At 47.2% G+C, this 12,613-nt stretch overlaps 2 protein-coding genes across 2 annotated transcripts in view; one reads left to right on the top strand and one right to left on the bottom strand.

Moving 5' to 3' along the window:
- LOC308080311 (sentrin-specific protease 7-like) overlaps positions 1 to 12,613 on the top strand; it is a 59,276-nt gene that overhangs the window by 12,403 nt on the left and 34,260 nt on the right. Inside the window, exon 7 of the mRNA XM_080422116.1 lies at positions 71 to 271. Coding sequence (XP_080278242.1) covers positions 71 to 271 — 201 coding nt within the window. The remainder of the gene's footprint in view (positions 1 to 70; positions 272 to 12,613) is intronic.
- Positions 3,790 to 5,542, bottom strand: LOC308080669 (uncharacterized protein). The gene is made up of 3 exons (XM_080422591.1): positions 5,010 to 5,542; positions 4,676 to 4,835; positions 3,790 to 4,532 (listed from the first exon to the last, which is right to left on the bottom strand). Exons 1-3 carry the CDS (start codon positions 5,196 to 5,198, stop codon positions 4,378 to 4,380), a joined length of 504 nt encoding a protein of 167 aa, XP_080278717.1. The 5' UTR covers positions 5,199 to 5,542; the 3' UTR covers positions 3,790 to 4,377.

The following is a 12,613-nucleotide window of genomic DNA, read 5'->3' on the forward strand; positions in this document are numbered from 1 at the left end:
TCTGTCTGTCTGTCTGTCTGTCTGTCTGTCTGTCTGTCTGTCTGTCTGTCTGTCTCTCTTTGTCTCCTAGGTCCGCATAGCGACAGTGAGCTGGCGGGCGAATGCTTATCGGTTGCCGTGGTTACCTCGCAACTCCGCGGTTACGGCGTGTGGGAGAAGGGCGTGGCCGCAGGTAGCCACGCCCCCTCCCTCCTCCTCCTCTGGGTGACGGACAGCCAGGCCAGCCTATTACAGACGGAGCTGTCAGTCCTGCAGCCAGTCACAGCCGCCGGTATGTTATACGTGTTATAATATATTTAAATAGTCCAGGCATCACATCAAAGTCATTGTTTCTTCACAGACCATTTCTATAAAGTCACCAGAACAACATTCTAAAAGTCCTAATAACTCATCCTAGTTGAGGAAATATGTTTAACACATCGAGTGCTAGAGGTTTTTTAACCCATTAAGGCCTGAGGTTCCGATTCTGCAAAATGTCTTCTAAATCCAGTTTTTCTGAAAAACATATCTTTCTATATCAGTTTACATATACATATATACATATACATATACATGCTCAAACCTTTTCATGTCAAGGACCCCCAACATGATATGTATTTGGCCCATGCTGACCCCCATGTCCCCCATGCTGACCCCCATGCTGTCCCCCATGTCCCCCATGCTGACCCCCATGTCCCCCATGCTGACCCCCATGCTGTCCCCCATGTCCCTCATGCTGACCCCCATGTCCCCCATGCTGACCCCCATGCTGTCCCCCATGTCCCCCATGCTGACCCCCATGTCCCCCATGCAGACCCCCATGTCCCCCATGCAGACCCCCATGCAGACCCCCATGCAGACCCCCATGTCCCCCATGCTGACCCCCATGTCCCCCATGCAGACCCCCATGTCCCCCATGTCCCCCATGCTGACCCCCATGTCCCCCATGTCCCCCATGTCCCCCATGCAGACCCCCATGTCCCCCATGCTGACCCCCATGTCCCCCATGCAGACCCCCATGTCCCCCATGTCCCCCATGCAGACCCCCATGTCCCCCATGTCCCCCATGCTGACCCCCATGTCCCCCATGTCCCCCATGCTGACCCCCATGTCCCCCATGCAGACCCCCATGCAGACCCCCATGACCCCCATGTCCCCCATGCTGACCCCCATGTCCCCCATGCTGACCCCCATGACCCCCATGTCCCCCATGTCCCCCATGCTGACCCCCATGACCCCCATGCTGACCCCCATGACCCCCATGTCCCCCATGTAGACCCCCATGACCCCCATGCTGACCCCCATGTCCCCCATGCTGACCCCCATGTCCCCCATGCTGACCCCCATGTCCCCCATGCTGACCCCCATGTCCCCCATGCAGACCCCCATGCTGACCCCCATGTCCCCCATGCTGACCCCCATGTCCCCCATGCTGACCCCCATGTCCCCCATGCTGACCCCCATGACCCCCATGCTGACCCCCATGTCCCCCATGCTGACCCCCATGTCCCCCATGCTGACCCCCATGACCCCCATGCTGACCCCCATGTCCCCCATGCTGACCCCCATGCCGTCCCCCATGTCCCCCATGCTGACCCCCATGTCCCCCATGCTGACCCCCATGTCCCCCATGCTGACCCCCATGTCCCCCATGCTGACCCCCATGCCGTCCCCCATGTCCCCCATGCTGACCCCCATGTCCCCCATGCTGACCCCCATGTCCCCCATGCAGACCCCCATGCTGACCCCCATGTCCCCCATGCAGACCCCCATGCAGACCCCCATGACCCCCATGCAGACCCCCATGTCCCCCATGCAGACCCCCATGCAGACCCCCATGTCCCCCATGCAGACCCCCATGTCCCCCATGCTGACCCCCATGTCCCCCATGCAGACCCCCATGCTGACCCCCATGTCCCCCATGCTGACCCCCATGTCCCCCATGCTGACCCCCATGCTGACCCCCATGTCCCCCATGCTGACCCCCATGACCCCCATGTAGACCCCCATGTCCCCCATGCTGACCCCCATGTCCCCCATGCTGACCCCCATGACCCCCATGCTGACCCCATGTAGACCCCCATGACCCCCATGTAGACCCCCATGTCCCCCATGCTGACCCCCATGTCCCCCATGCTGACCCCCATGACCCCCATGCTGTCCCCCATGCTGACCCCCATGACCCCCATGCTGTCCCCCATGCTGACCCCATGTAGACCCCCATGACCCCCATGTCCCCCATGCTGACCCCCATGTCCCCCATGCTGACCCCCATGACCCCCATGCTGTCCCCCATGTCCCCCATGCTGACCCCCATGTCCCCCATGCAGACCCCCATGTCCCCCATGCTGACCCCATGTAGACCCCCATGACCCCCATGTCCCCCATGCTGACCCCCATGACCCCCATGCTGACCCCCATGTCCCCCATGCTGACCCCCATGTCCCCCATGCTGACCCCCATGTCCCCCATGCAGACCCCCATGTCCCCCATGTCCCCCATGCTGACCCCCATGTCCCCCATGCTGACCCCCATGCCGTCCCCCATGTCCCCCATGCTGACCCCCATGTCCCCCATGCTGACCCCCATGCCGTCCCCCATGTCCCCCATGCCCAGCCAGCACGCCCACGTGGGTCCCATATGGGTTCAAGGTGGGCTAAACCACATGGGCCCCATGTCGGCATGTCAGCGGGATCCACTGGGGTCCCATCTGGGATGCCCATGTGGGCCATACGTGGGTACTACCTGGGCCCCACATGGGCCCCATGTGGGCTTTTAGGTGGGTTCTACCTGGGCCCCACATGGGCCCCATGTGGGCTTTAGGTGGGTACTACCTGGGCCCCACATGGGCCCCATGTGGGCTTTAGGTGGGTTCTACCTGGGCCCCACATGGGCCCCATGTGGGCTTTAGGTGGGTACTACCTGGGCCCCACATGGGCCCCATGTGGGCTTTAGGTGGGTTCTACCTGGGCCCCACATGGGCCCCATGTGGGCTTTAGGTGGGTACTACCTGGGCCCCATGTGGGCTTTAGGTGGGTTCTGCCTGGGCCCTAGGTGGGTCCCATATGGTTTCAAGGTGGGCTAAACCATATGGGCCCCATGTCGGCATGTCAGCGGGATCCACTTGGGTCCCATCTGGGATGCCCATGTGGGCCTTACGTGGGTACTACCTGGGCCCCACATGGGCCCCATGTGGGCTTTTAGGTGGGTTCTACCTGGGCCCCATGTGGGCTTTAGGTGGGTTCTACCTGGGCCCCACATGGGCCCCATGTGGGCTATAGGTGGGTTCTACCTGGGCCCCACGTGGGCAACAACTAGGCAAGTCTATATGGGACAATGGTTCCTTTGATTTCCAACGTGGGTCCTAATAAGATTTAAATATAAATGAAATAGATTAAGCAGCAAACATGAACCGTGTTAATTATTGTAAGCACACCTAAAGTAAAAATTGGGTATAAGATTTTACACGTCTTCAGTTTTACCAGGATGAAAATAGACAACATATATTTTGACAAATTTATTAAAAACAAAATTTCAAGATAATGAAAATACAATGACAATGAAAATGGGAATAAAGATAGCAGCAGTGTAAAGGTGCAGGAAAAGAAGGCACACATCAAATGTGCAGGTGTACATACAGTATATACATACAAATTGTACGCTTAAAATGCAAAAAAAAATATTCCCACAATGCTCCACGAAGGCTCTGCGTCCTCCTGGTGGGGGCTCCTCACTGGCAGGTGAGTCAGTAAGATACAACAGCAGTGACAACACACAAATGTGTGTGGGGAGGAATCAATTGGCATAACAACTAAATTGGGGAGAAAAGGGTTAAAAAATAATTGGCTCTAATTTAGGGAAAAATAAGGGGAAAAAAGCAGCAGTGTAAATGTGCAGGAAGAGAAGGCACACACATCAAATGTGCAGGTGTACATACAGTATATACATAAAAAATTGTACACTTAAAATGCAAAAAAATATTCTCACAATCCTCCACAGAGACTAATATCAGAACAAAATATAAGAATAACAATCAAAATCTTCCATTGTCCATGTAACAGGGCAGAGGGATTCTGAGTCCAAGCAGTGCAATAAAAATGGTATTAAAAAAAATTGTGCGCATCAAAATCTTCCATTGTCCATGTAACAGGGCTGAGGGATTCTGAGTCCAAGCAGTGCAATAAAAATTGTATAAAAAAATAGTGCGCATCAAAATCTTCCATTGTCCATGTACAGGGCTGAGGGATTCTGAGATCCAGTTTCATGTTGCAGATGAATCTGGGCCCTCTGTGCGTGTGGGTGTCTCTTGAGCCTTTCGGTTTTAATCCCCAGTGACAGAACCAACCACAGGGCAGCATTGTGCTGCCGAGGGGAGAGAAAGAGAGACAGAGACTTTGCCTACTGGGGTGGTGCATCATCCAGTTGTGGAAGCTGTGTCTGGGGTCTAACTCTTTTTCCACCTCTATCGCGAGCTCCACTGAACCACTTGGAGAGAGCCTTTTCTGCATCCTTGTGGTTGGTTTCTTGTGTGAGGGCATTTTTCTTTAGTCCCCCTAATAGAAATGACAAGAGGCCAACTGTTAGAAATTATAGTATTATGGTATTGCTGTGGCATACCATCTACTGGTATACATCAAATGTGTTGCCAAATTAAAAGATTTAAAGTTAGACTGAGCAATTCAATACTCAAACTTACCATATATGACATCATAAAGGCGCATTTCTCTGAACTTCCTCTTGTTGTGACGTCCACAAAGGTTGAACTGGACTGCCAGATCATGCGAGAGGAGGTACTGCATCATTCTTCTGGTAGCATCATCCATTGAAGTACCTCCGATATCGGCAACCATGGCAACCTGAGTGAATGGGGGGGGAAGGAAAAAAAAAATCACAGGAAGGAAAAGCTGTTAGTGAACAGCAAGATATAAATTCCAAGCAGTCATTCTATCTTTAAACACACTTACATATTTCCCCCAACTCACATGTACAATACAAGCAAATTTTCAAGTGAATAAAAGATTCAAACTTACAACTCCAGACATGAACGCAGGGTCACTAAGCTTCTCGTTCATGGAATCGACGTCTTCATTCGTTTTCAGTGGGAAGTCTGCTCCTGCGGGTGGTTCCAGCAACGACACAGCCAGAGGCAGAGCCTGTTGCTTCAGCAGCAGGTTCAACATCGACTTCATCACTCGTATGTCTTCGGCCTGTTTCTCCATAAACTCGATCAGGTTTCGATAAACTGTTGGTCCAACGCAATTGGGACAGGTCGGACCCTGGCTTCCACTGGAGCGCCTCACTCGGGACTCACTTGCACTGCTTGGACTCTGGCTTCCACTGGAGCGCCTCACTTGGGACTCACTTGCACTGCTTGGACTCTGGCTTCCACTGGAGCGCCTCACTCGGGACTCACTTGCACTGCGTGGACTCTGGCTTTCACTGGAGCGCCTCAAGCTCGGGGACTCCCTCACACTGATTGGACTCTGAAGTCCACGGTGGTGCCTGTCTTTCTGGGATACACTTGAGGGGACAGCTCTCTGGTGGACACTAGGCGTAAGTCCATGGGGGGGGTTTGGTGGCAAGTCATCCTCACCACAAGAGTCAGATTCGTCTTCACTTGATTGATTCGCGACTTTTTGTGATGGCCTATTCAGATAAAAGCATACATTTTAGCACATGAAACATAAAAGGGAGCACATCAGCCATTTTCAAACTTGTAATTACTAATACTCATAAGATGGTTCAATTTGTGTCTACTAGTGACATAGTGTGTAGACAGAAATGGTGCCATATCATGAGCATTAGTGAGGACTAAATAGCCAATTCAATATATTGTTAGAGATATACGTACTGTCGTTTTCGCTTTCTTGGCGTGTCACTTTCTGTCGTCGTCCTATCAGCTTCTCTCTCTGCATCTGACAGCTTCTTTCGGGCTTCTTGATATGTGCCTAAAAGACAAAATGAGGAAACAACTTTAAGCAATTTTTCTAAGTTAAAGTAATGCAAATTGTTCATGTTTTCAGACTTATCCCCTTCCCCAGAAACTATGATTTTCATACCTGCACTTCTCATTATATGGACAGGGCATCTCTGCCATGTCCCATCCGTCTTTACATCCTCCTGCATCGCCTTTGGCACCTTTTTAGATGCATTCTTTCGCGGCCACCAACACTCCTCCTTGGCCTCGTCAATTAACCAGCAGGCTGGTATGATGTCGATTGTCACCCCATCTGCAGTTCGCTCAGCGGTGAACTCCACAACGTAGAAGTGGGGCATACTGCAAAGTGCACATGTTGTCAGTCAGGTCTATTTTTTCTTCTCCCCCCCCCCTTTTCCCCCCTTTTTTTGTTGTGGTCAGTTACTGGTTATGCAACTGAGGAAAAGCCACACTCCCCTCTTGGAAAGGTAGTAGTATGAGTTTTTCGGTTAAGTCAGTCACCGGCACACCATGAAGCCGATCAGACAGTTGTGTCACTGTTTTGATCCCCACACAAGATGAATCAAGAGGGTAACTGCAAAAGCACCCTTCTCTGTCATAAAACTGACACACAGCGTACATAGCTCCTGAGAACAACTGTACAATATTCTTCACTACAGCAACTCTTCCCTCAACATTAAAACAGTTGTTGCCTTGAGAGATGGAAATAATATTTCCCTTATGCCTGTACTGCTTGTACTGCATACGTGCAGGACGATCTGGGAGAGTTGGACCAGATACGTGTGGTTGCTGAGGCTTATCCCCCCTTTCCTGTCCATTATCAAGCCTGTTCCTCTCACCTAAACGCCGCACAAGTTGTGGCACAATGCCTTGTGGCCTTCTTACTAGCCGCTTCAGTGTCCCCAGATAATTTTCAAAAGGGAAGCATGAAACATTGTCCAAGGCACCAAACTTTCTTGCATCATCAGCCAGATGTATAAGCGAATGGGTGTTATACACTATCTGCTCTGGTCCATATATCTTTGCAAAGTTGGCCACATAACATTTCAATAGCTTGTCTGCATAGTCACAGTATGCAGAACACAATGCTGGACTGAGTAGGATTCTCATTGCTATGGACAGAACCATAAAGTTTTTGTACAATCGTGTAGGTAAGCGTCCCTTTAGAACCACAGGGCCTGTGTACAATAAAAACTGTCGAAATTCAGTGGCCTTCCACATTCTGAATTCCAAAAGTGACCGTGGCTTTCGGGAAAAATTACTCGGGATACATTCTCTGATTGATTGCAAGTGGTTAGAGATACTGGTGATGGCATTTGAAGAAAGACGACACTTCAGAGGTCCCTTCATCCACAGACCTATGAGTCTCTTAACAACTCCTAAGCAAACTAAATGCATGTAATCAAGTGCAAAGCTTGAAACCATCCCTATGCCAAGCTCTTGTAGGGGTGAGACACCGTGATGATGTTCATCATCCATCCTACGTTCAAACGTTGAATCTGTTCGAAGTGGTGCTGTCAAATCAGGAAACACAACCTTACCATCTAGGTAAATCCCATGCTCTACACAGCGCTCACAGGCACCGTAACCAGTATGACCCTTGATACATTTCAAGAAGGCGCGGGCAGGTGCATCACAGATGAAGGCATCTGGAAGAGCAACATTATAATGTTTCCCATTGTAATCAAAACCCTCTCGAGTTACTACCTTCAGGTCTTGAATCAAATCCTTCAGATATTCCCCAGCATTATTAGGCTTTGTACGGCCTGCATACAGACCAAGGACAATAACATTAGATCCTGGAAATTCTTTGATCTTGGCCAAAATAGGCCACACATCCATTCTAGCGCTTTTAAAGGGAGGTGTGCCATCAATGTTAACACGGAGAGTTAGAGTGTCAACTAAAGGATCTGATTCATGTGACAGCACTGAAATAATTGCATTTGACACACCAAAATGGTAGTAGCTACCACCTGCAATTTCTTTGACCTCACAGGTCCTCATGGTTGACAGAAGGGTTCTAGGATCTTTGGGTACATCCAGGCCACCCTGCACTAAAACATGTAATAGTTTGGACAAGTCACTATGAGAAATATTGCTACCTGCCGCCCAGTCAGCCAAATTCGATCTAATCGAACCCTGAGTACAGGGATCCGATCCTTCAGCAACACAGTCTGATTCAGCCTGACAATCTATTTCTTCACCAAAGTCATAGTACACAATCTCAGAATCTGATTCTTGGCCACTTTCACTATACAGTGCCTGAGATTCCAACTCGTCATTAGGATTCACAACAATCTCTAAATCTGATTCTTGGCCACTTTCACTGTACACTGCCTGAGATGCCAACTCGTCATTACGATTCACAACAATCTCAGAATCTGATTCTTGGCCACTTTCACTGTACACTGCCTGAGACTCATTAGGATTCCCAACAATCTGACTGTCTGTTTCAAAAGAATCTAAGTTCTGATTTGAAGACATGCTGTTGTTCTGGCTGGAGTGTAAGTCTCGCCAAAAACGCATGCGCTCTGCAACTCTGGCTTTAATGCGCCTACGTTTGGTCCGATAGCAACCAAACCGTTCCATGTTTCCACACAATCTGTAACACAAAAATGATGACGCTTAGAAATGTTTCTACGTCACTATTCTAAAAACGATTGTGTGGTGCTACAGATAGAAAACACATACATTTTTCCCATAGAGCTTTTTGAAAATATTTATATATATTATTTTAAACCTGGAACCAAGGCTCCTGGTGAATCGTGACCATAAAACATTTGATTCTGTGTCAAAAGAAAGAAATTGAAACCCGCAAAAAACAGGTATTTATTTAATATATTATATGATATAATTCAATATTGTTTTTCCTCTTTTTTTTCACAGAATCAAATGCATTATGGTCATGATTCACCAGGAGCCTGGATGGCTTGGTTCCAGGCTTAATATAATTTATATAGATATTCTAAAAAATATCTATGGGAGAAAAAAATCCTATCTGTGGCACCACAAAATGTGGGGAAAATTAGCTAAATGGGTTGTGAGCTTGTATAAAAGCTAAAAGCTAAATTATTTTTATGCTATATTAACAAACTTTGCTGGGGACCTGACACAGTCTGATCATGGCAGAGCACACCAACCACTAGCTAGCTCTGATGCATTAGCCCTTTAAACAGCCCTCTACAACAACAGACTATCAAAAAAATAATACATCCAAGAGCCTACAAAACAACAATGTAAATAGTCACATAGTGTAGAGAATGGATCGGCATTGTTGTTAAGCTTACACACTGAGTGTGAGTTAAATTGTTGCAAGCTAACACATTTCGCAGACTATACAAAAAAAAGCAATAGCTCTGGTCAGTGAGTTCTCTCTAACGCCCTGCCACTCTGCCAGGCGCTCGGCTCTGCTCATAGACAAGGAATTGCACGGCCCTGCGAGGTCTCCAACTGTAGTAAAAAAATAAACAAAACCACTTCACTACTCACCAAAACAAAGGCTGTTTTGTGTTGCTGAAAGTCTATTCTCCAGGGTGGGAAGCCTCTCAGCACCCCACCTTCTCTATATAATACACCTTTTTGTCCAGAAAAGAAAAATATTTCACCGGAAAGAAAAATCGTGTCAATAGAAAAAATGTAGAGGGCGCAGTGGAGCAACCAAAAACATTTTCTCCTTCCGGTGAAATATCTTTCTTTTCTGGCCAAAAAGTGTATTTACAGAGAAGGTGGGGTGCTGAGAGGCTTCCCACCTCCGAGAACAGACTTTCAACAACACAAAACAGCCTTTGTTTCAGTGAGTATAGCGAAGTGGTTTGTTTTATTTTTTACTAAAAGCCTGGGTAGTGGAATTCCTTCTCTATGAGCTGAGCGCCTGGCAGAGCGTTAGAGAGAACTCACTAACGCCCTGGACCAGGGCTAGACCTACACATGACAAATACAATGTCAAAAGTTTCTTACCTTAAATGTGTTTCCAATGGTCAATAAATGAAGAAAGTAAGAAGAGAGTCCGTGTTCTGTTGATGGAGCAAAGCACAGCAGGATGTGTGTCTGTGTGTGTGTGTGTGACTGTGTGTTAACCGCCCTGGATATTTAAACTTAAGACAACAAAGAAGATTAGGCTCACGCAATTGGTCGGTTCATGGACTATTGTCATGATAAAACGGATTGGCCAGTTCCCTCCCCCCGCCTCTATCTCTCTCTCTCTCTCTCTCTCTCTCACACACACACACCACAGAGGCAAATACTAAATATAAATTGTAGTTACTTTCAGGATTTAGATTATCAATACAAAGCAGCAGTAAGTCAATTATGATGTTTACTATTATTATTATCAGTGGTGTAAAGTAACTAAAGTACATTTACTCAAGTACTCAATTTTGAGGTATTTTTACTTTTCCAATTTTCAATACTTTTACTCCACTACAATTATTTGAAAACTTTAGCTACTTACTTTGCAGATATAATTATTGTATTATAAAACATACATTCACCACTTTAGCCCTATGCTATTTGAAAATAGATGATCTACAAGCTCACAACGCATATGGCATGGCGACGCGTTGTGAGCTTGCAGATCTGCTATTTTCAAATATTTTAGTACTTTCAGTATATTTTGATGCCAATTACTTTTACTCAAGTAACATTTTCAACACATGTAGTCCTACTTGTAACAGAGTATTTTTATATTGTGGTATTGCTACCTTTACTGCAAGTAAATTTTAGCTGAGTTGAGTTAGCTGCTCAACAACATTGCCTGCCTATACCTGACTCAAGTACTGTGTTTGAATAACAATGACTGAAAACGGGACATCGTTACCCTCTCTGGCTTCACATGTAGGCCTATTCTAGAGAAGCTATTTTGCATCTGTATGCTGTAGTCGTTGCACGAAAACCTGTTGGTCAAGAACTTGACTTCGGGGGTCAAGGAATTCCCACTGCCAAGCCAAAATAAACATGTATCAGAGTTAAAATAAAACGAGTGAAGTAACTAAAACTGAAAAATCATACAGTTTGAATCTTTCTGAAAACGAAACATTGAGCTTGTAGATTGTATTTTTATGATCAGCTCTGACTGATCCATATTGTAATAAAAAAAAGTAGTAAACTAAACTAACCAATTCAATTCAAAGGAGCTTTATTGGCATGAGAAAAGTTTACATTGCCAAAGCAATTGTGTCAAAAATAATAAAAACAGAGTGTGTGTGTGTGTGTGTGTGTGTGTACACACACACACACACACACACACACACACACACACACACACACACACACACACACACACTGTATTATGTAGTTACAGATTTAGATTATCAATACAAAGCAGCAGTATTATTATACAGTATGATAGCCCAGCGGCACATTTTAGCAGAGTGTCCAAAGTCTGGCCCAGGGCGGGCCAATTATGGCTCACAGGCAGATGATATGGCCTGCTGCTTCCTTCCTAAAATGTATATAACCACACTAATAATTACATGAATCCTATGGGGTGGACTTTTGGCACAAATGGCAACAGCTCTACAAGAACATAACAGTTGTGCAATGCAATACATTATGTGATCTTGTAGATTGGCTTTTTGACACAGAGTTTGCATGGATTTGACCAGGACTAAATAGTATACTTAAATATTTAGTAGGCTACATTTACTTTTGGTACTCTAAGTATATTTTGATGCCAATAACTTTTACTCAAGTAACATTTTGAACACAGCTAGGCCTATTACTTGTAACAGAGTATTTTTCTATTGTGGTATTGCTACTTTTACTGCAAGTCATTTTTTTTAAATCTTTTTTAGAGATGTGGTCATCTGTAGATCGCAGGCTGTTAGCTGCTCAACAACATCGCCTGCCTATACTAACTGTTTGAATAACAATGACTGAAAACGGGACATCGTTACCCTCTCTGGCTTCACATGTAGGCCTATTGTAGAGAAGCTATTTTGCATCTGTATGCTGTAGTCGTTGCACGAAAACCTGTTGGTCAAGAACTTGACTTCGGGGGTCAAGGAAGCTTATCCCCACTGCCAAGCCAAAATAAACATGTATCAGAGTTAAAATAGTTAAATGAAACGAGTGAAGTAACTATAACTGAAAAATCATACAGTTTGAATCTTTCTGAAAACGAAACATTGAGCTTGTAGATTGTATTTTTGCTATTTTTATGATCAGCTCTGACTGAAAAAAACAAACAGAGTGTGTGTGTGTGTGTGTGTGTGTACACACACACACACACACACACACACACACACACACACACACACACACACACACACACACACACACAACCTAAGTATATTTTGATGCTTTTGATGCTTCCAACCCATGCCGGTTAGCCCACATGCAGCCCACACGGGAACCACGTGGGCTTGCCCGCTTCCAACCCACGCCCAGTTAGCCCACATGCAGCCCACGCGGGAACCACGTGGGCTTGCCCGCTTCCAACCCATGCCGGTTAGCCCACATGCAGCCCACGCGGGAACCACGTGGGCTTGCCCGCTTCCAACCCATGCCGGTTAGCCCACATGCAGCCCACGAGGGAACCACGTGGGCTTGCCCGCTTCCAACCCACGCCCAGTTAGCCCACATGCAGCCCACGCGGGAACCACGTGGGCTTGCCCGCTTCCAACCCACGCCCAGTTAGCCCACATGCAGCCCACGCGGGAACCACGTGGGCTTGCCCGCTTCCAACCCATGCCGGTT

Source organism: Gymnoscopelus braueri, assembly GCF_963280865.1.
Source record: "Gymnoscopelus braueri genome assembly, chromosome: 24".
NCBI lineage: Eukaryota > Metazoa > Chordata > Actinopteri > Myctophiformes > Myctophidae > Gymnoscopelus > Gymnoscopelus braueri.

What these genes read in the sequence shown, in the direction of transcription:
- LOC308080669 (XM_080422591.1), bottom strand. Translation starts at nt 5,198, where the DNA reads ATGGAGAAACAGGCCGAAGACATACGAGTGATGAAGTCGATGTTGAAC. An exon ending in CTGCGTTCATGTCTGGAGTT is followed by an intron (nt 4,836 to 5,009) that starts GTAAGTTTGAAT and finishes CCATTCACTCAG; the next exon opens with GTTGCCATGGTTGCCGATAT. An exon ending in CCTTTATGATGTCATATATG is followed by an intron (nt 4,533 to 4,675) that starts GTAAGTTTGAGT and finishes CATTTCTATTAG; the next exon opens with GGGGACTAAAGAAAAATGCC.